The sequence below is a fragment of the Thalassophryne amazonica genome, chromosome 14 (assembly GCF_902500255.1).
Source record: "Thalassophryne amazonica chromosome 14, fThaAma1.1, whole genome shotgun sequence".
Lineage (NCBI taxonomy): Eukaryota > Metazoa > Chordata > Actinopteri > Batrachoidiformes > Batrachoididae > Thalassophryne > Thalassophryne amazonica.
The window spans coordinates 87,549,282-87,572,557 of record NC_047116.1 but is presented as its reverse complement, the minus strand read 5'-3'; the positions used below and the strand labels follow the sequence as shown (position 1 = coordinate 87,572,557).

At 38.9% G+C, this 23,276-nt stretch overlaps 1 protein-coding gene across 1 annotated transcript in view; it reads left to right on the top strand.

Moving 5' to 3' along the window:
• LOC117524317 (inactive dipeptidyl peptidase 10-like) overlaps positions 1 to 23,276 on the top strand; it is a 151,386-nt gene that overhangs the window by 75,560 nt on the left and 52,550 nt on the right. The window contains exons 8-17 of the mRNA XM_034186080.1: positions 1,607 to 1,727; positions 3,007 to 3,161; positions 10,729 to 10,826; positions 10,911 to 11,034; positions 11,148 to 11,186; positions 11,705 to 11,812; positions 12,321 to 12,412; positions 15,247 to 15,294; positions 22,442 to 22,563; positions 23,229 to 23,276. Of these exons, the coding sequence (XP_034041971.1) occupies positions 1,607 to 1,727; positions 3,007 to 3,161; positions 10,729 to 10,826; positions 10,911 to 11,034; positions 11,148 to 11,186; positions 11,705 to 11,812; positions 12,321 to 12,412; positions 15,247 to 15,294; positions 22,442 to 22,563; positions 23,229 to 23,276 (955 nt within the window). The remainder of the gene's footprint in view (positions 1 to 1,606; positions 1,728 to 3,006; positions 3,162 to 10,728; positions 10,827 to 10,910; positions 11,035 to 11,147; positions 11,187 to 11,704; positions 11,813 to 12,320; positions 12,413 to 15,246; positions 15,295 to 22,441; positions 22,564 to 23,228) is intronic.

Genomic DNA, 23,276 nt, shown 5'->3' with positions numbered 1-23,276 from the left:
TGAAGTGTTCCTGAGCCCACACGGTAAGATCCTTTACACAATGATGTTGGTTTTTAATGCAGTGCCGCCTGAGGGATTGAAGGTCACAGGCATTTTATTATGGACTATAGATGATGGAATCCCTAAATTCCTTGCAATTGAATGTTGAGAAACATTGTTCTTAAACTGTTGGACTATTTTTCACACAGTTGTTCACAAAGTGGTGATCCTCACCCCATCTTTGCTTGTGAACGGCTGAGCCTTTTTGGGATGCTCCTTTTATACCCAATCATGCCCCTCACAATTAGTGTGCTCAATTCCCAAACACTTATTGAGTGTTGATAGAAGGAAATGTGATGTAACACAGTGGTTAACATACCACTGTCCCAGCTTTTTTGAAATGTGTTGCAGGCATCCATTTCAAAATGAGCAAATATTTGCACAAAAACAATAAAGTTTATCAGTTTATCAGTTTGAACATTAAATATCTTATCTGTGTGGTGTATTCATCTGAATATAAGACAACAGGATTTGCAAATCATTGTATTGTGTTTCATTTACATTTTACACAACGTCTCAACTTCATTGGAATTGGGGTTGTAGGATTTTAACCACTTGTACAGTACCATGAATACCAACAAGATGTTCCATGAATACCAACAAGATGTTCTAACCAGGAAACAAGTACTGTGTATTCCACAGTGTCAAAAGCTGCTGTGAGGTCCAACAGAACAGCACAGCAGGATTTCCTGCATCCACCTCCAGAGTGATGTCATTATGTACTTTTAAAAGTGTTGACTCAGTGCTGTGCCGTGACTTAAATCCAGATTGGAATTTTTTAAGAATGTGATTGTTTTCTAAAAATGGCTGCAACTGTATCAAAACAACCTTTTCTAAAACCTTAAAAAGAAATGGCAGATGCAAGACAGCTGTAAAATGTGATAAAACTTATGAGTCAAGATTAGGTTTTTTTTAAGAAGGGGCCAAACCACAGCATCTTTATCAGCAGCTGGAACAGACCCTGAACTAAGACAACGGTTGATAAAAGTTAGGAGACCCAACTTGACAATAATAAAAACCTCTTACAACACCTTAGCTGGAACAACATCTAAAGGACAACTTATAGGTATCAAGTGTTTCGCTACGTCGCGGAGGGATGAAAGAGAAATGGGCATCATTGCATTTTGGTGGTCGCTTTCAACTATTCAGACAATTGGATTTAGTTTAATTAGGTTATTGCAATCATTTTATTATTTAGTGAACATTGGCATCTGTCAATATGCTTAATAACTTCATAACTGATTAAATTAGTTAATTCAATAAAAACATATTTCCACTTTAATTCAGTTTTCATAATTTAATTGGGTTTTTTCAGTTGTTTTGCTTAAATACCATATGTATTGATAATCATGTTTTTGTAATTTTGGGGCTGTTTTGTATGTCTTTTAATCGGTCTTATTTATTTTAAGTTGTTTTTAATAAAATGATTTTTACTGCACTTTGAAATGTGCTGGGAAGTGATTTGCAAATAATAATAATAATAATAATAATAATGCATATTCCTAGTGTGAATATTACAACTACATTTATTCTGGAAGTAGTGAAATTGTTTTGTTTTCTTCTGAAGATGTACATATTTGAAAACAACATTTACTACAAAATGGATGTTCAGAGCAGCTCATGGAGACTCACATCTTCAGGACAAGATGGGAACATTTTTAACGGCATCGCCGACTGGCTGTATGAGGGTAAGACTGTCAACACCAAGAAAAGGCTACAGTAAACACTATGCAATGGAGGATGTATGCCAAATTATTATTTTTTTTATCAAATTTAGTGTGTGTAAGCACTATGAAGTCTATGCTGCATAGAGGAATATTAGGAATTTCTCAAATTTTTCAATTCCGTGAACACTGGTATTAGTTCAGATCACAAAAATGTAGTGAATCAAATAAACCTGTTATGTTGGTCTATGAGGTTTTTTCTTATTCTGACAACTGTTAACTGTGACAAAACAGAAGTAGGATTGTTCAGGTACTTGTAAATGAGCAATTATGTTTCTACCGGGAGAAAAACAGGCATTTTATGGATATTATTTTCATTCAAACATTAATTTTACACAACAAACATATTGTTGAGAATTTTCCTTGAATAATGGATATCAGTTGACATAATTTATCAACATATTTAATCAACAAAGTGGTCTATGAATAATTTACACCCCCAAAAATGACTCATTTCAGCTTTTCAGAATTTTTGCTTTTTTCCCCATCTTCTGTCACAGTTACAGTTTAGGAGACCATCACAGCAGATCACCCATCTCCATCTCATGCTGTCCTCTGGCACTTCTTTTATCACAGCAGTTTTCTGTATGTCCTCCTTCGCTGCATCCCTTAACTTAATCTTTCACCTTCATTTTGTCTTCTGCCTGCTGGCTGCTTTTATTAATGGTTCTTTTGCAAATTGTTGTAAATTGTTGATGCAGTGTTAAAAATTGCATATATATTTACTGGGATGAGCTGGCTGTGACTCATACTGCAGTAATATGCAGAGACATGGAGTAAAATAAATAAATAAATAAATAAAGTTCTGCCTTCACGTTAGCAGGATGAGTAGACATGGTAAGCCTATACCTGAAAAGTCCTGGCATAAGGATAGCTACTAAATGTCTGTGACGAGACAGAACTGTTTTCCAACAGTAATGTTACTCTACTGTATGTTACTATACTGTCCATTATGTTTGTCACATTTTGACAAAATGGGGTGAAGAACTGGATTATTTTTGGAACTGTATGAACTGGGATTTTTGGGTATTAAAGCTCCATTTGTGAAGGTCTACAGCAAAGCTATGGGATTTCCGGTGGCCACAAAGTAAAGTTTTGTGGCCAATTGGTTAATGTCAAACTTTGTTTCATGCCATATGTTTTATAACAGAGTAATGCATTTAAAAACTGTTCATACATCCATTTATATGCAAGTGAACCCTCTGTTGGGTCACATGTTTGATATTTTCACCTATTTTTTCAGAATTGGTGTTGGACACTCAGGTGGCTCACTGGTGGTCACCCAATGGCTCCAGATTGGCATACCTCACCATCAATGACTCCTTGGTCCCTAACATGTACCTTCCCCGCTTCACAGAATCTCTTTACCCCAGAGGGAAGGAGTACCCTTACCCAAAGGTAGGACTGAAGGTGATGAAGTTGAAACATCAAACACCTTCTGTAATGTTTTGTCCATACTTAAACAAACTTATTTTGTATGGTATAGTTTATGAAACAGTACCAAAGTTGCAGTGATTTTGGTTATGACCTTTAGACAGCATTCAGTTAGGACCTTTTTGCATGGCAGCAACTATTTCCTGAATTACAAACCTTGTCCAGAGATCATGAACTTGATGTTTTTCCAGAAGTGCATTAGGACATCCTGAAGTTTGGGTTATACAGTTCTGGGTACATATCGTAATTTCTGGACTATGAACCACTAGTTTTTTAACATGCTTTAAGCACTGCAGCATTTACAATCTTGCGGCTAATTCATGGATTTTGACGAGCTTTTTCATAAGTCGAAATACGTCAATTGATACTGTCAATTGATTTCCTGAATGCTGCACTCCTCATGCGGTGTAAATTCACACACAGTGTAAATATAAGGTCTTACCCGTTCGTATTAGTGAAGAAAAGTCCCTCTCTGACACTTTGCGCCCGAGTTGCGCCATCAGATCAGTCAGCGGACTGGAGCCTTCTCCGCCTTCTCTGTCTTGGCGCAACAAGTTGAAAAAGTCACAGCGCCTTATTAACATCTCATTACCACAGACTCCATCTGATCGTGGCTGCACACGATGAAAGTTAGAAAAAGAAAAAGTTAAAATTATTCAGTTCTCCATTTGGAGCAGAGACACTGGATAACATGCACATCAATACTTATGTGTAACGCTTCAGGGGAAAAAAGCATTTACGGTACATATTTTATTAAAAGTCAAAAAATCTTTCTGTGTAACGTCTTTCTGTGTAAATATCTCATGTTACAACGTGGTAGCTTGTAGATAAGTGTGGCTTATTTATGTACTTTTTTTTAATTGGTGGGTGTGGCTAATATTCAGGTGCGGAATAGTCCAGAAATTACGGTAGTTTTCGCAGGTTCAGTAACTAAAGGGCTGAGCTTGAACAGCAGCTCAAATACAATATAGTTTTACAGTTTATGTTTTATTGTTAACATATGCGATTTAAAATGGACTACCTTCATCCGACCTGGTAGGTATTGTAAAGCTGCGTGTATCACCAGTAATTCTGCTTTCTCAAAATGCAGTATTTTTGTGTGTGTCTTAGGAAGCTGCTAAGGTCATTTTTAGGATGGATGGTATTAATTTTTGAGCATTCTCCTGTTAAACATGTATTTTCCACATTCATCCGTTAGACACTGAAGCACACAACAACATGTACAATGTCCACAACTTGGCAGAGTTTGTTGCACACACGCAAAATGTTGTGAGTTTAACAAGAAAGAGTGTGCAAATGCGCACTTTCAGTTCATTCATTTATGTCCAATAAAGGGTGGGCGGGGTGGGGGTTATCCCAGCAGCCATTGGACGAGAGGCAGGGTAAACCCTGGACAGGACGCCAGTTTATCACAGGGCACTTATCAGCCAACAAAATTATTCAGAACTGTGGTCAATTTAAAATTACCAGTTCACTAACTTCCATGCCTTTCAAAGCTGGAACAACCAAAGGGAACCGACACACCCACACAGAAAGGCCCAGATGGGAAGCAATCCCATGACCTTCTTGCTGTATGCAACAATGCTAACCACTAAGCCATCGTGCCACCTTCATCAGACATAAACATCATTTATAAATGCTTTTGTCATTAATTCCAGTGATCTGCTTAATGCTGTTTTAATTGATTATACTTAGTTCCTCCTGTGCCTGTGCATTCAAAAGCATGTTGTCGCCATCTGTTACAATTTTCAGCAGCAGTTTCTCTTTTTTGAAGGCTCTGTGCCACGTACCTTTTGGTCTGTAGTATCTATGCCTTCACAATTTGGGAGTGTTGGCTGTCTGGCAGATGCAAAATATGACCTTCTATCTGAAATTGCTGCTCTTTAAAGTTTCATTCATTCCTCGGAATTTGCAATATCTCTTCACTGACTATGTGATCTCGGCAACTGACTTAACGCATCCTCCTTGGGCATCTTGTTTTTCACTGTTTTGGCTGTGCTCTTCTGTATCATAAGAGCTGAAATTGCTGTCATTCGTATTATGCTGGTATATAAACAGAATTTGCAATGTTTCTCCTAACTTCAATGGCAGCTCGTCACAAAATTGATTGGAATACATGACAAACCAGCAGGAAGCCTTGTTCATGTTTCATGCCTGTTCCATATAAGAAGCTCTAGCCTGATGTTCCCTCAGCAGCCTGACTGTGGAGTAGCAGGTAGTGAGGGGGAAGATAATTACCACCTTACCCCAGAGGTGAGACAAAGTCACCAGCAAGTCATTCTCAAGTCATGAATCAGCAAGGCTCAAGTCTCAAGTCAAGTCTCAAGTCATTATGACCACCAATTGTTTGCAAGCTGACTTGAGACTTGAGGCTTGCCAATTCATGACTTAAGGATGACTTGACAGTGACTTCCTCCCACCTCTGCCTTACCCTATCACCAAACCCACTACCATTGATACATCTGACACTCTTCATGTTGTGTTTGTTGAACTCCATCCACTTCCACTTATCCTGTTGCTGGAGCCTATAATCACAGCACACACTGGGTGGGACAAGGGATACATGCTGTACAGGTCATCGGTCTGAATTCCAACAAATTCTCGGAAATATTCTGAACACCCCTAACCTCCTTTGATCCCGTAAGATGCTGTATCAGCTGAACCGACATTGGAAATAATTAGATCCAGTGCTCCTGACATCCTTTAGGTTACTTGATGCAACAGCCCTTTTCTATCGGACTCAATTAAACATTGCATGGGCACGTAACCTCAAAAGATGCATGTCACTGTGCAAAAGAAGTTGTATAAATAAATTAAGGTTCTGGCTGTGAGTTAATTTTTTTTCTGAAAGGGTTACTAAATCCTGTTCTTGTTTAATTTACATTAATGCTGACTTGTTCCCTTTGAAGAAGCAGTTGTTGAGATATAGGGCAGCGGGAGGAAATGAGAACTGTTTCAGTAAAGCAAATTAACCCATCATACACAAATGTGTGCTTTGATCCAGATGTTTTGGTGTATTGATGCTTCTTAGGTGGAAAAGAAGATTGGAAAACTGGGGAATGAGTTGTGTAAGATAGAGGGCAAAGGCATTAGGCAGGGAATTCACTGGAAGATGTGTAATTAATGAATCACTGCTTGATTTTTACTAAACCCCTTCCAGTACATGAAATTGTGTACTCAGGATATTGCAGCAGTAAGCAGAGTTGCAGCAACTGTTTTTTAATACAAATGATACAGATATAAATATTTAAGAATATCAAGCCAACAACATATAAGCCAATATTTATATATATTTTTAACTATACCTGAGGGAACTGGCAAGGATTTCATAAATCGGGCTAATAAAATGGGATGAAAGATGCTTGAGACAGGAAGTTTGGTGCATTATTAAATTTTTCCTTGAAAAGCTTGTGGCAACTGTTTTAGATCAAATTTGATACTACTCATTGTCCATCCTAATGCCTGGTTCACAAGACAAGATAATTAGGCCGATATCAGACCCGATCTTCTGCTTCCGACAATCTTAAGGACACCCCAATTATTGTGATGACGCTAAAGATAATCCTATCAAATATTCCTGTTGTGTGTGGTGTGTTATGAGCACTCTAGTCTGCTCAGAAGGATGCCGGGACCGCTCAGACCGCAAATCGGGGATATTCATCATGTTGGATTGTATCGCAGCGTATGTGGTGTTCCCCAACCACAAACGAGCATGCAGCCTGCTGATTGTGATGTGTTGCCAATCAGAAAGCGATGTGACAGATGCATGGAGTGGAATCCAAAATCAAAATAGCTGTTATGGCGCACCAGAAAGTCCGGCAGTCACCTTTTCTTTTTCTTTTTGTATCATTTTTTTTTTCCTATGTTAAAAATAATCCACAAACTTATCTCCGTTGCGTCTTCCTCATCCACCATGTTTGTTTACTCTGAAGTCACGTTTAATCTCGAGGGATTTTGCAAGATTTCCCGTCTGACCTGGGAATGTTCGTGTGTGAAATCTGTTCATGTGTGGTGTGTTGTCTTTACCATGTGGCTGCACACCATACACTGTATGACCAAAACTGTTAGATCTATGATTTTTTTTTTATCTCCATGTGTGTGGTCTCTCAGGTATTGGAAACCTACAGACAATTTGAAAATCTTGCCATGTGAACCAGTCTTAAGGGCCCATTCGCACTATTACGTGAAGTGGTGGACTCTGGCTGATGTAGGGGATTGACTAAAATCTCTGTGAACCACCGGAGATGGCTCACTTCAGGGGTCTAAATTTCCTGTCTTCAATGCAGGTCGACATAGCTCAGCAGAAAGTGTTGTTTGGCGATAGTCCACTGACTTAGTGTTGGACATAATTCAACTTCTTCAAGAGGAACGTGGCGACTCTGGTCAGCTTTTCGCTGTTTCGTTGTTTTTTTTTGGTCATATTCCTCTCTATGGAGAGTACATATGCCACAAAAACTAATTAAAAACTCACTGCCAGCCCTTAACACCTCAAGTTTCACCCCATGTTCGTCCCATGCATTTGTTTTCAACAGAGCCGGCAAATGCAATCCATGCAACTGTCAAAATAGTGACAATTCCTAGAAATACATAGAGAACAGAGTTTATTTCAGTATACTTAGAAGTGTAGCAGCAAGAATGCCAGGTCTGCATCAGTTTTGCACGCTTCAGTCTAGCAGTGTTTGCTACTCAAAGAAAGCTCTACCAAGGTTGACCAGAGTGTGACCCCTTGCTTGGTCACATGCTCATTTTCCTCTTCTTCTCTTCCTCAGACAGCAGGAAGTTTCTTCTTTTTCTTTTTCAATGGCACTGCCATAGCGATGAACATGTCAAAAAATAAAGCCTGATGCCTCGACGGGGGGTTCATAACATGAACTGCCGTAATGCAGTTCATGTTTCTTGCAAGACCCAATACTCTTTTTCAAAGGACACTGGACCGGCGCCCCTAGAGTTGCAAGGCTGGTTTTCTGCTACAAGAGGCTTGGTGGGGGAAAGTCCTCATTCTCCCCAAAACAAGCCATTTAATGATTACAATTACTCCACAACTGTAAAATTACAGTAAAAATATTGCATAGTTCCTCTTTCACATGACAGAACACTTGTAAAGCATCTTGAATGAAGGAATATCTTGTTGGCCTCTCATCTAAATTAAATCTAAGTATAACACATCAGCATGTCTTTTCTTTCATCTGCTGTCGTGCATTCAGGGTTGCCACAGTGATTCATCCATCTCTGGTAATGAAGTTTTATAATGTGAAGACATCCCACTGTCACACTGAAAAAAATGCTACTTTGGATCAACTTTAAAAAATTGATGTAATTTGTTACAGCTAATTTTTTTAGTTTCTCACAATGTATATTTATGATTTTGTACAATCATGTACAATTAGTTTTTACTGAAATAGCCCAAGATTCCATGAAACACAATAACATATCCCCTGCCTTGTGTGGAAAATGCACACTCAAACAGTGGCCTCATGGTCATGGTGGAAGTGAGCATCATTCAAATGGAAGCTACACGATGCTGTTTTTTTCAGAAGCTCCCGACTGTCAAATCTGAATGTGACTGTTACATTAAAGGACATGTCGCACTGAATTCATAACAATTTAGATTTAGGCTGTTAGTGAGCATCGGATGAGCCACCGGGATTACTTTGTGCACCTCTGTGACCGGTTTCAAAGTATACGGCATTCGCAGCAAAGCTATGGAGACTTCCGAAAGAAAGTACTCATGAGTACTCGGGTGTTTCCGACAGGTGACATAATTACTAGAAGCGTCCCAGCATGTGCTTCAGTGGAATGTATCTGCTGACGTTAAGAACTGAGGCACAGTTTAATTCCAAAGTTTACACAAGTGTGATGTTGTTATGATGACTTGTTTTTAAGTGATAACTGTCCATTTGATGCAGTCATGGTAAAAGGAGCAGCTGTGAGAAGGTTTTGTCAAAAACGCAGCCTGTTAAGAAAGCTAATAAGTGTTGCATATAACTGTGGCAACAAACAGCTGACATGTGGGTTAAAACAGCATAGCAGCCGTTTTAACCTACATGTCAGTTGTTTTTTAAAGGGATTATTCAACATTAATTCTCTTTGGAAAAAGTTCCTTATAGAGATTGACAGTGTTATGACATTTGAGAGAGTTTACAAGCTTAATACTGATGATATATTATTCAAATTCAGGCAGATGCCCATCTAAATTGGGGGTTAAAACAGATGCTGCGCGTGCGCGCGCGCACACACACACACACACACACACACACCACATCCACAGACTCTCAAAATAAAAAAAAAAACTTTTGTTGAAAAGAACGAAAAGAAAGAAGCAACAGATAAAAAAAAACCTTTAACTTTATTTATTTAACTTTATTTGTCTATGATCAGACAAATAATCTGGTATACTTTTCAATATGATTGCAGCATTTTTAAATTTTGACCTCTGTACAATTCTACCTGCCTACAGCTACCACCCTCGCATGGCTATCATGCAGTTTTGTGTAGGCCATGGTACAATGAGGCTGGATTGTAAGTGATGTTGTTGTACTGGAAACTTGCTCGTCCCATGGACTATGTCCTTCAGGCTGTCTGTTTGTCTTTGTCCTTGGAAAAGATATTTCATTTATATTGTCCAAGTCCACTCAGCTGTAAATGGTTTCCTAGAATGACTGGCAAAGTAACCTTTGATGGATTAGCGTTCCTGTTGCTGGGGGGGGTCATCGGCTGTCATTTGCTTCATCCTACAGTAAACATGGACAAGTACTGAATCAATGCGACTTACAATGCACAGTAAATAATAATAATAATAAAAACTTTCTGTTGTAAATAGCTAATATTTATACGTAAGTAAATATGAAACTACAATGCAAACTTTTCATCTGAAAATAGAGAATTTCCTTGTATGTGATTTTTTTCTCTCACTCTTAATAAATTGTTGGTCCAATTGCAAGAAGAAGGTGGAAGAAGTAGATTTCTGGTTCAAGTCCACCCATGTCCTAATCCTCATGTGCATCTGGAGTAGTGTCAGGGAGGGCATCTGTCATATACTTACATCCAATCAACATGTGGACCATGCAGCATTAACAGTGGTGAGTCAAAGCTAAAGCTCTGGGGCCACCACGCTGCCCATGATGGTACTCTAGTATTGGAAAATATGATGAATGAAAATGCTTCTGAAGTAGTAAAAATACAAAATGATAACAAACAATGATCACAAAGACAGGTTAATGGATAATAAAAACTTTGGGGGACTGTGCTGTGTTTTTGATGTTGTCATCCTGGAGTGTAATGAACTTCATTTCTGATTGACACTTGAATGAAGGAACTGACTTGTGGGACTCCAGTCCGCAGTGACCTGCCTGGCTCACTGCTTCTCATCTTATTCTGCAGTGTGTTGTTCATCTTGATAGCCTGTGTGCTACTCCATGCTCACTGTGATTGGTGCATCACATGTTCTGCATAATGGATATCACGTTGAACTTGAATTGGAGTGCAAATCTATTATATTGTTTTTGAATTTTTTATTTATTTATTTTTTTAGATGGGTCAAATCAATCCCTCTGTCAGACTGTATGTTGTCACTTTAGATGGCAGCTCCCAAACCACTGAGCTGAGACCACCTGACAGCTTTGCAAAGAGGTATGATTGAACCAAATGTTCTCCATGTTTTATTAAATCAGCATGTTTTTATGTATAATTATATCATACGTTCCCATCTTGCAGCGTGTACTACATCACCATGGTGAAGTGGGTGACTGGGGAGAAGCTGACTGTGCGCTGGGTGAATCGAGCTCAAAACATGTCCGTGCTTTCCCTTTGTGATGTCACCACAAACAGCTGCATGCAGGTATGTTTTTCTATGTTGATGATGCCAAAATGCACAAGAACTGCAATTACGTATACAGATACATAATTTACTAATTCAAGAAACTGTGTGCTGAGTTGATCGTTTTGATTTAGAAACATGTGATGACGTCAGAGAAGTGGCTTGATCATCAGGTGAGTGCTTTTATTTTGTCTGAGTATTAAGTCTACTTACGCAAACAATTCCACAGGATGCAGTCGACCTGTCACATTCGCTTCATTTTCCTTCCCCTTAAATGTCACACCTGAAATATTTCAGAACTTCGTAGTCGTAATTGTTGTGAAGCCTGTAAATCAGTGTGTTACATGATTAGCAGGGGTGTCAAAGGTACACAGAAGAGTTTGGCACAAGAAGAGTTTGGCACAAGTTGAGAATTTGGCACGTTTGTTTTTTAAAAATGCTTCATATCATTATTAAAAATGCACCTTTTTTTCATGCAGATGAATTGTTTTGATACAAGAAATAATTTTACCAATGTAAATGTAAAATAAAATCACTTACTATTTCCAGATAGAAGATTTCTGTCACTGGATGATACTTCTCATGCCATTTGATGTTATGCATAGGTAATAAATAATGTTTAAAATGTTTAAAACACATTATTGTGGTGAAATATTCCTTCACTTGACTTCTACTTTTGTTTTTTTCTCAGACTGAGGAGCCAGTATTTTCCAAGGACTGCACAGTTTTCTTCATCACGATGCCCTTAAAACATGGTGGCCATAGGACATTCAACCACATTGCTATGATCTCAAACCAAGTAAAACTATTCCAAACTTTTACACAAGATAATTGATTTTATTTGCTGCTTTGCCTGCTCACATGAAACTTGCATGTTATATGTAGTTTTTCAGATTTTTGCTTTTCTTTGCCATCTTATCTTTTCTTCACTTACCACACTACAACTTTTCCAATTATTCATCCTGTTCATATATTTGCCTCCAGTATGAAGCCTCAGCATTTTGAATCATAGCCCATTTCCTGAAACAGTGGAAAATTAAGAACATATTCGAGTGAATCATTTAGGGAGAGTGCTGTACAGTAGAAGTACCTGAGGCGCTGGTTCTTAGAAGGTTAATTGAGTTTCTACTGAGATAAGTTAAATAAAAGTTAAATAACATCGAAGGAGAGATGTATGTTCATTATTATTCCATTAGTCCATCATTATAAACAAATTTAAACAACTTTATGACAAAATAGATCACCTAAAGACAAGTTAACAAGCTTTTTCTTCACTGTTGTTTTTTTTCTGTCTCATGTTTCACCAGTTCCAAGAGAAAGAGATCAGCGTTCATCACCTTACTGCCGGAAGCTGGGAAGTCTATCAAATTCTGGCCTATGACCAGAGAACAAATGCAGTGTAAGCACAGCATAATGATACACTGTTATGTGAAATGGAAAGAAAAAAGCTCTTGAACAGGGCTATAAGTTTCTTCTTTCTTTTTTTTTTTGTAATTCCCAGCAGAATTTATATTTTAACATTTCTGATTTGAAGTTCCACCAGTTTAAACTCAAAGAAATCCCAGCTAATATTGTTCCTTGTTAGGCTGTGTCATGTAACAGTGTGTTAAATTCAGATGTTTTTAGAATGCCTTTTGATAAAAAGCTATATTTTATCTGTAGTAAATTGTTAATGCCACAGTTAACTTGCTAGTCTATGCTGGCACATCGTTTACCCTAACTTGAGTGAGCTAACTGTTTCTCCTCGTGTTAGCCTGTCCTTCAAACACTGATGAAGTTGTCTAAGAGCAGCATTTATAAGGCACATAGCACAACATTTACCTCCTCTGGTTGGAATCAGAGAGACCACCAAGTTTTACTTTAATCACCTGCTGCTGGTAAAACTTCTCTCCACCATCCAAAGCTGTGTCCCAATTCAGGCTCAGCACCCTTCTTATGCCGCGTTCACACCGGGCATGATGCGAGCGACAGCAGCGACAGGTTGTCATGTAATCCCTATGGAAGGACGCGTTTTGCTGCCAAGCCGCGTAGTGCGACGCGATGGATGCGAATGAAGTGATGCGAGTGAAGAGATTTTGAGCGATTGGTGCGTTTGTGGCGCGATATTGCGTTGCGTCACGTCGCAATGCCCTCCTCCCCAAGTTGAAAAATCTGAACTTTTTTGTCTTGTTGCGCCACGTTGACCAATCAGGGACTGGATATGTAGTGACATGGAGATGTCTGGAGTTTGACTGAGTTGGATGTGAACATGTCCTTTCTCTGGTAGCCAGCCTGTGAGCAGGACTTATGTCCCTTTTGTCCTTTATTTCACAATTATGACAGAGTTTTTGGAGCGAGCAGCAGCCCCACAGCAGGGGGAGCGGAGTTTTTTTCTTTCTCTTCTGTTTTACATGCGCGCGCGAGAGAGTCGTCTGTGAAGATTATTTTATTAATTAACAACACAGATGTATAATAAAGTAAATGGTGACTGGTTTCTAAACACAATTATGACAGAGTTTTTTGGGGAAGAGTGAGGAGCAGCTCCACAGCAGGGGGAGCGGAGGTTTGTTTTCTTCTTTTACGTGCACGCGCAAGCAAATCGTCCCTGAAGATTATTTTATTAATTAACTACACAGATGTATAATAAAGCAAAGCACTGGGGCGAATTTTCGCAGGAAAAGCAGAGCGACACACCGGGCGATGGTGGCGCATCTGTCGCAACGCGCCCGAAGTGAATTTGTGGCATCTGGTCGCGCCCGGTGTGAACGCAGCATAAGGGCTGTTTTTATGAAACTCTTCAGGGTTCAGCAGTTCGGTCACAGCAGATGCTGGAACAAATTGTTCTGAAATAAGACAGTCCAGTCCATGGAACACTTTGCTGTTGTGTTTCCGTGTCCTTACCTCCTGTCACCTGGCAGCCTTGACAGGTAGTGTAGTCGGCATAACCTGTAGTGTGGTAATCATTTTTCAGTACTTATTTATGCTTTACTTACAAATATCACTTATTTATAATCGTACATACTGAGACCAAAAGTGTCATTTAAAAACATGAACCATTCATTCATTCATTCATTTTCTATACCCACTTACTCCAATCTGGGGTGACGGGCCAGCAGTCATAGGGCGATAGGCGGGGTGCACCATGGACAAAACTCCAGTTTATCACAAGGTCACATATAGACAGACAAAGACATTCACACTCTCACACGCACTCCCACAGTCAATTTAAAGTTTCCAGTTCACCTAACCTGTCTTTGGAAGCAGAAGAAAGAAAACAAACAAACAAACAAAAAAAATCACGCAATGATTTACGGGATTGTTTGGGTCATGAAGGATCCTGATGTGTCCATCATTTTCAGGGAAAGAAGCCTGCAAACGTTGGCTGCTTCACAACCAGACTTTGAAATGTGACAGCCCAGTCGCACCATTTTTGACATAAACAGCTGATGATTCCAGCCTTGACAGTGTACAACCACTGAATTGGGATGCAGACAGATACATCCTTAACACTGAGAGGAAGACAGGAAGTGAACTGAGCACCACGCTATTGCAAGCAGAAAATATTTGAATTTGTAATAAAAGAACAAAGACATAACAGAATTAACTGTTTATTCAGATAAACATTTATTCGGGAACTTTGGTTTTCATTTTAATTCCTTGAGCCAGTTCAAATACTTAATCCTGCACTATCCAGACAAAGTGCAAAAAATGGAATGAAATGGCTTCCTCCAGCATGCATCCTAACAGCCTGCTTTATAAAGTTTAAACCTGGCAACTGGCTGGCTTATAAAGCACATAAATGGCAACCGGTCTGAAAACTAAAGTAAAACTGTGCCCAGCTGCATTCTCAGCTGGAACCACAACAAACGCTGCTTTTGCTTCACATTTTTACCCCGATGGAACACAATCAAACAGGTTTCAAGCTGTACTCACTAGTACTACCCTGTTTAAAGATGACTGAACATGAATAAAGATGTTAAGACTATGATCACCCGGAAGTGACTGCGTAATGACCCCGATTTGACGAATTGGGATGAAATTTTTGAACAGTTTGAAAATTTCACCCTGATTTCAAAACTGCTGCTGATGATGACCGTAACTACTGTGTACACCAAGTTTGTTCAAAATGAACAAAAGATGGATCAAGCAGTTACTGTGATGCTACAAAACGCACCCCGATTTGCTATTTGGGATGAAATGGGCAGGAACGCTGCTCTGTAGAATAGGGTAATGTGAATTTGAACTATTTTTCAGATATTTCCTGAGTACAGAGGATGGCTCAACACAACGTCAGCTTTACAGGTACAGTATGAATTTCAGTATGGAAATGAAGAAAAAAGTCATAATTATTACACCAAATTGAACATGAAGCAGGTCAAATGAGTGGTATTCACTTTGTTATCCCCTGCTGGCTGAAGGCCCAAAGGGGAATTATGTTGTGGTGATGTCTGTGTGTCCATCTGTCCATCAGTCTATCTGTCTGCCGTCTGTCCAAAAAATGGGATGAGTGTTCTATAATGAACTCCTGTCACATTTTTAGGGGGAATTTCGTGAAACGTGGTACAAGTCCTTGTTATAGGTTGGTAATGTGCATATTATCATATTGTTTGAGTTGGGGCCATTGGACCAGAGTTATGGCCCTTGATTATCAAATATAGACACTGCCAGTTTCATGAGTTGTTCGCTGCATTCTGAAATAAACTCCTCACATATTTAGGACAAATTTTGAGAAAATTGGTAAAAATCCTTGAGATATATTGATTATACACATATTTTGCTGTCATACCAATACAGATCTGGCTGTGTCCAATGTGGTGACCCCGAGCACAAACGGCAGCAGCTGAATGGACAACAGCAAGATTTGATATATTAATTATTCTATCCTGTGATTCATAAGCAGGAAATGTTTCTGTTGAATTATGGAAGAAATTTTTCACTAAAAGTAGCTCATTTTACAGTGTTTGCTAGACGTTCAAATAGCTATCAGATTCCTTGAAATGTTATCAGAAAGTAGCAGCACTTGTACCAAAGCAGCAGTTCCCAGTGAGGGACATTGTGCTCTCAGAGTACTCTTGTTTACTTATTGATTTGGTTGTATTGCTCATCTTTTGTTTTTCTTCTTGTTTGTTTTATCACATTACATGGGCATTTATTATCTTTTAGCTGTCTAACAAAAATTCTCTAGGTTAAGTGATAACTGTGTTTGTCCATTCTATTTACTGATTAAGCATAAAGAACAATATGACTGTTGCTTTATGAAAGTAATTTTTCATTCTGACTGGGATTTGAACTGAGGATCCTCTGGTCACAAACACAGCACTTTAACTACTTGACATTACCTCCCTGATGATGGTGAAATTGATCAAACTATAATCAAAAGTGTGTTCTTCTGTGTTTGGCATGCAACCGCATATGGGTTGAGTATGCACACAACTCCTTTACCGTATCATCAGCTGGGTCATTCTCCTATTTTCTTTACCGTTACCAAAACCATCACCAAGAACAAGAAATGGAAGGCAGTTGTGATTGCTCCACTTCACCCTTTGGATGCAGTGGATTAATTCAAGATAAAAGAATAATTCTTAAGATTTTTTTAACACTTTGTTTTGGGGACAGACTCCATTAGTTTTTTTTTCTTGTTTCTAAAAAAAAATTCATGACATTTTAATACTGTTGGTCTGTTTATTTACATTAATCTTCTCAGGTGTGTTATGTGTTTTACCCACTGTGTGTGTATGTGTGTGTATATATATATATATATATATATATATATATATATATATATATATATATATATATATCTCAACCTGGTCTCATGGCAAGTTGTGATTCAACAGCATGAAATATACATTAATCTATTGATTTGTGATATTGTGATGATAAGCGCCTCATTTTTGTCACGGTAGCACAAATTCATTCTAATTCATTCCATGATGGTTTTACGAAATTAAAAGTGAATCAGGGGGGTTGGGTGGTTATGGTTAGGGTGGGGGGAAAGAGTAAGATTAGATTATGGTTAAGGTTAGGGTCAGGGGTAGGAGTAGGGTTAGTAATAGTAAGTTAAAAAAGAAAACCTGCCACGAAAATTTGACTCATTTTGTCACGGGAGCACAAAAAAAAGTGAGACTGGGCTGATATATATATATATATATATATATATATATATATATATATATATATATATATACACAGCAGGTAAAATACATATTGAACACTGAACACGCCACTCTTGTTCCCAGTAACTACACATTCCTAAAGCTGTTATGGACATGAAATTTTCACCAGATGTTGATAACAACCCAACTAATCAACACATACAAAGAAATCAAACCATTGATGTCCATAAATAAAGTTATGTCTAATAATGTGAAATGACTCAGGGAAAAAGTACAGAACACCTGAAGAAAGGGAGGTGTAAAAAGGCAAGGAAAGCCAAGACACCATCAGAAATCTATCAGTAATTAGAAAGCCCCTTTTCAGTGCAAATTTATATCAGCTAGTTCAGTCCCATTGGATGGTCTATAAAAAAGTGCCTCACTTCCAATGTGTCACACAAGAAACATCTCATGATGGGTAAAAGGAAAGAGCTCTCTCAAGATCTTTGCAACCTTATTGGTGCAAACATACTCATGGCATTGGCAATGGAAGGCTTTCTAAACTTCTGAATGAGCACTGTTGGGGCCAAAATCTGAAAGTGGAAAGAACATTTCACCATAAACTGGCCACGACCAGGTGCACCTCACAAGATTTCTGTCAGAAGAGTGAAAAGAATTATCAGAAGAGTTGTCCAAGAGCCAAGGACCACCTGCTGATAGCTTCAGAAAGACCTGGAATTAGCAGGTACAATTGTTTCAAAGAAAACTAGAAATAATGTACTCGACTACCATGGCCTGTATGGGCGCTCACCACACATGCTGACAGAAAGCATGCTGAAGCTCATTTAAAGCTTGGTGCACAACATTTAGACAACTGGGAGAATACAGTCCGGTCAGATGAGACCAAAATTGGACTCTTTGGATGCCACAATACACACATTGCACATCACCCCAAAAAACACCATACCAACAGTGAAGTCTGGAGATGGTAACATGATGGTGTGGGGCTGTTTTTCTGGCAATCTTCATATAATTGAAGGATGGATAAATGGAAAATCTACCAAGACATTCTTGATAAAAAATCTGCTGCCATCTATCAGGATGATAAAGATGAAATGAGAGTGGACATTTCAACAAGACAATGATCCCAAACACATCTCCAAAGAAACTCTCAACTGGTTTGAGAGATTGAAAATAAAGCTGCTAGAATGGTCCAGCGAATCATCTGACTTGAATCCAATAGAAAGTCTATGGAAAGAACTAAAGATCATAGTTCATAGAAGAGGTCTACAGAACCTTCAAGATTTGAAGACTGTTTGTGTAGAATGGGCCAAAATCACACCTGAGCAATGCATGTGACTAGTTTCTCCATACAGGATGCATCTTGAAGCTTCATTACCTACAAAGGCTTTTGTACAACGTGTTAAATACATTTCAGTTAGCATGGTCAATAATTTTTCCCTTGTGTCATTCTATTTTTTTTACACATAATTCCTGTACTTTTTCATTTTGGTTTCCCTATGCATGTGCCTTGGGCTGTTACTGACATCTGATGAAAAACTTCATGTCAATAGCCCATTTAGAAATATATTTACTGAGAAAAAAAAAATTGTGACATGTTCAGTACTTATTTTACCTGCAATATATATATATATATATATGTATGTATGTATGTATGTATGTATGTCGTGCAATTAAAAAAAATTACAGTCTTTGCAATGAATCCGTCTATATTAATCGCATGTAATTGAATTTATCATTTTTAGTACTCCCATCAAATCAGAATGCACATACAACATATAAATATGAGACTCTCAGAAATGTAGCAAAGTGAATCAAAACTCTTATTAAAAACATTTACAGAAATATGTTCATGTATAAAAAATAAACTGTGCTCATTATTAACTGCTACACTATAAAGAGAATTATTACCTCAAGGTGACGTGTGTGATTTAATAATTTTCACTTTGTGTAAGGTTTTTTTTTGTGTGTGTGAATTTGCTGTAAAGTTGTAATCTTCAGCTACTGAGAAAGAGTCTGGTTGGCTTTGAGGAAGTGAGTTTATAATAATCTGAGGTAAAATTAGTGTAAAACAAGCTGTGTCAGTCATGAATTCTGCTTAAATCAAGAGAATATCTGTGAAAAACACTCAGAGAATTGTGGGACTTTGGAGATTCACTATACCTGCTTACGTGGGCGGCTGGAGCTTATCCCAGCAGTCACAGGATCTGAGGTGGGGTGCACCCTGGACAGGATGCCAGTCTGTCACAGCTCCACATACAGAGAGTCAAATTCATTCAGACCTGCACGTGCACTTACGGTCAATTTAGAGTGAAAACATCATGAATCAAAAATTTAAGTGTTTAAGAGCAAAATGTGCGTGATAGTATACACTCAAACCCCCATGTTAGTTATATTCATTACAGTTATGCAAGTTGCTTTTGAAAGAAAAGTACTTTGATTTGGATGTGGAGCAGCAGGGAACATTTACAAGGCTATTTTTATTCCTCACATATGGGAACATTGTTCTCAGCTGTAGGCTGATCCAAGCAGTTTGGCTGTGCTGATCGTGTTTTTTACATTGGTTTGTTTAAAAAAGAACTGGCCTGAAGATCATATTTAAACTGAGCAAAACATATGCTACAAACATTATCTATATATAAAACAAACCCCAGTGTTATCATTTTGAAATTGGGGCATGATGTGAGTTGTAATTGTTAATAGCGATACTCCAAGTAAGAAATTGGTTAACAATTTTAGTTGATACTAATGTACAAAATATGTTTCTGTGGGGAATTTAGAACAGATTTGTTCAGGATTTGGAGTATTTTAGCAACCTATAAACGGTGCTAATAATTTTCCACTTACATGTTTAAACACCTACTTGTTTTCACCTTATTCTAATGGGAAGGCACTTCTCAAAAATATAGATCAACCATAACAAGAGGTAAACAAATGCAAGCGTTCAAACACTACCACATTATATGCAATTCTGGAATACACTTATTTTTAAAAAATACTACAATCATAATTATTTATATTGAGTATATTGCATATTTGTTTAGAAATGGATAGAGGTGTAAAGTTTAAATTTTTGTTTTGTTTGTTGTGTTTTGTTTTTACTTTCTTCACCCTACTTTTTTAGTTGAGTGTTGTCAGGACGGGCGACTGCCCGACATCCATAGCAGCTGGACCCGCAATGCAGACTTCCAGACTTGTTGTTGGAGAAGGAAAAAAACATAGTCTTTATTTCAGGCTTAGGTTAGGTGCGCAGGTGATCAAGCAGTGAAGCAGAGGTACAATTGGGGTCAGACCAAAACGCAGTCATGATCCAGCAGGGGTCAAGGCACGAGCAAACACAGTTATCAAGGATGAGGCAAAAAACGTGGTTGAGGAAAAACAGCAACAATCGATACACGGCTTGGCAAAACAGGACTGAGAACAAAAGGCTGGGATGTGTGCAAAAAGCAACAACAAACTGGCAAATGTGTGGTGACTGGGTGGAGATTAAATAGGCAGGTGATAACAAGGTGCACGTGAGGAACAATCTAGAAGGGGCGTGGCTAGTGAACAAAGAGTATACATGGGGGAAGACAGTGAGGAAGAGAGTGCACAAAGTGGCGTGATGTAATAGACAAAGACACGTGAGCTGGTGCAAGAGCGTGAATGAATGGAAACAAAACAGACTGAATCAAAGTGAGGGAAAAACATAATGGCAGGTGCAAGACGTGGAGTGACCATAAGTAACTGGGCGTGAGACAAGGAACGAAGACATGATGGGAGGTGCGGAGTGGGAACAAATGGTAAAAATAGAACTAAATTGGAAATCATGGTCAGAATATAATGCAACAACAACAACAGGAACCAAAATCAAACATGAGCATGAGAACAAAAGCAACTAGAACTGATCAGGAAATCAATACAAAAGCAAAATTAAACAGGAACAGACTAATAAACAGAAATCAAACCCGATATAAAAGTACAACAGCCAACATATACAGAAGAAAGCTAAATGATAAACAATGAAAACACAAACTGGCTGAACAGAACTAGAACAGAACTGGACAACGGCTAAAGAATGGAAAGTAACAAAGTGATAAGAAAAACATAACAGAATAACTCGTGATGAAAATAATTACTGATAAATTAAAGCCAAAGCAGATGGAAAACCACAAAACGGGGAAAAACAAGGGCTCAGCGCCCTGGCCCAGCCAAATCCCTGACAAGTGTGAGCTAAAAATCTAAGGTGAGGCTAATGATAGAAACCATGGATTTCCAAATTCATTTAATTCTAATTTATTTGGAGACTGCAAATGGAGAGGTAGGTGCTATTGGTGATTGTTTTTGTTGTGTGGGCCGCCAGAAGAGGAGGTACTGCTGGCCCACCACCAGAGGGCGCCCTGTCTGGAGTGCGGGCTCCAGGCACCAGAGGGCGCAGCCGCCTCACAGGAGCAGCCAGGGTGACAGCTGTCATGCATCACCTGCAACAGCTGTTACCAATCACCTGATCAGCAGGGGTACATCAGCAAGACGTCTCCACCTCTTTGCCGAGATATCGCTCTACCTAGAAGGTAATGTTCTCAGCTGACTGTGTGATCTTTCAACAGTAACCTTTTGTGACTTTTGTGCATTGTATAGCAGACTCTTTTTCCAACGAGAGGTGGAGGTAGTTTTCCTGCCGTGTGGATTGCTGGGTGCAAGCGCGCCCACATTTAATTGTTTTTTTGTTCCTCGCCAGCAGTACCAGGTCCGACACGCGGAGGCAGTGGCCACCTGGGAGTTCGGGACTTGGCGGCTCCAGTATTCCCGGGGTCTGGTGGCGGAGGAAATCGTGTGGTTCCGGTTCTACTTTGGACAGACGTCTTCTATCTTCGAGCCTGCCCACACGACACCTTTTGTGATTTGGCTTTTTGTCTATTGTTGTAATCTGTTGTGTTTGTTGTGCCCATTCACAACAGTAAAGTGTTGTTATTTGACTTCCTCCATTGTCCGTTCATTTGCGCCCCCTGTTGTGGGTCCGTGTACCTACACTTTCCCAACAGTTTTTCTAGTTATGAATTGATATTTTTGTGCATGCGTGTGTGTGTGTGTGTGTGTGTGTGTGTGTGTGTGTGTGTGTGTGTGTGTGTGTGTGTGTGAAATAGTGGCTGTACACAGCGATAATGTAGGAGAAAATCAAAAGTTCAGATGCAGAAATACTGTTTTGTGGTCATAATGATGCACTCAGTACCATCAGTTTGTCTTTATTTTGTTTCTCCTTCAGTCCACAAACCCATGGATTGCGTCTCACTTGTAGCATGTGCTCTCAAATCATCTTGAATTTTCAGAAAAGCTTGTTGTTTTTGGTAAATCAGGGTCTCCTCTGTGGATCCATTTCATCGAGAATGCCTCACCTGTTCCCTCTTCAAAATGCGATGTTCCTACTACGATGCTGTCCTCAGTCCAGACTATCAGCAGGTTCTTCTCCACTGCAGAGGTAACAACAGCAAAAACACTTCTTTTGTTGTATTGGGTCTAGAGTTTTTTTTTTAAATGATTAGTAATGTTTTCTATATCTCTAGAATCAAACATGTTGTCAGAAAAGCTTTCACATAGAGTAGTACCTCATCTTGACCTAAAATAGTCTTAAAAAAGCTAGGGAAGGCTGTGCTTGGGTCTGGTCAGACCTGTGAGCATGTGCAGGTGCCACAGCAGTCACCACATCCAGAACCACTTGGGTCCTTAATAACAAGTACCCAAATGGTAACCGGTCCATGCCACTTTTCAGATGTAGACATCTTATCTCCATCAACCTGGTGAAATATGTGTGTCCTCTTGGCCTTCCTGAGCCACTGATGTCCTTAATACCTGTGCTAGATCATGCCAAGAGAAATGTGCCGCATGCCCAAAATAGCGTACCTGATGTGATGTGCTCTCATAAGGAAAGAGATTTTGGTTTGGTAGATTCATGTTTGGTAGATATGAGTCACAATACTGTTTATTGCCAGACAGATTCTGAATTACTTGCTTTGGTCTTCTTTAAAGTACTTTTTTAATGATTTTATCAATTCTGTGTCATTTAAGCTGAGCATGGCACTTTGAGTTACCTTGGAGATAAAATCTGCTGTTCAGTTTACTAAAACCATTGCATTTTTTTTTCAGGTCCGGGAATACCTCAAGTGACCCTTCACAATCTAAGTGATATGAGCA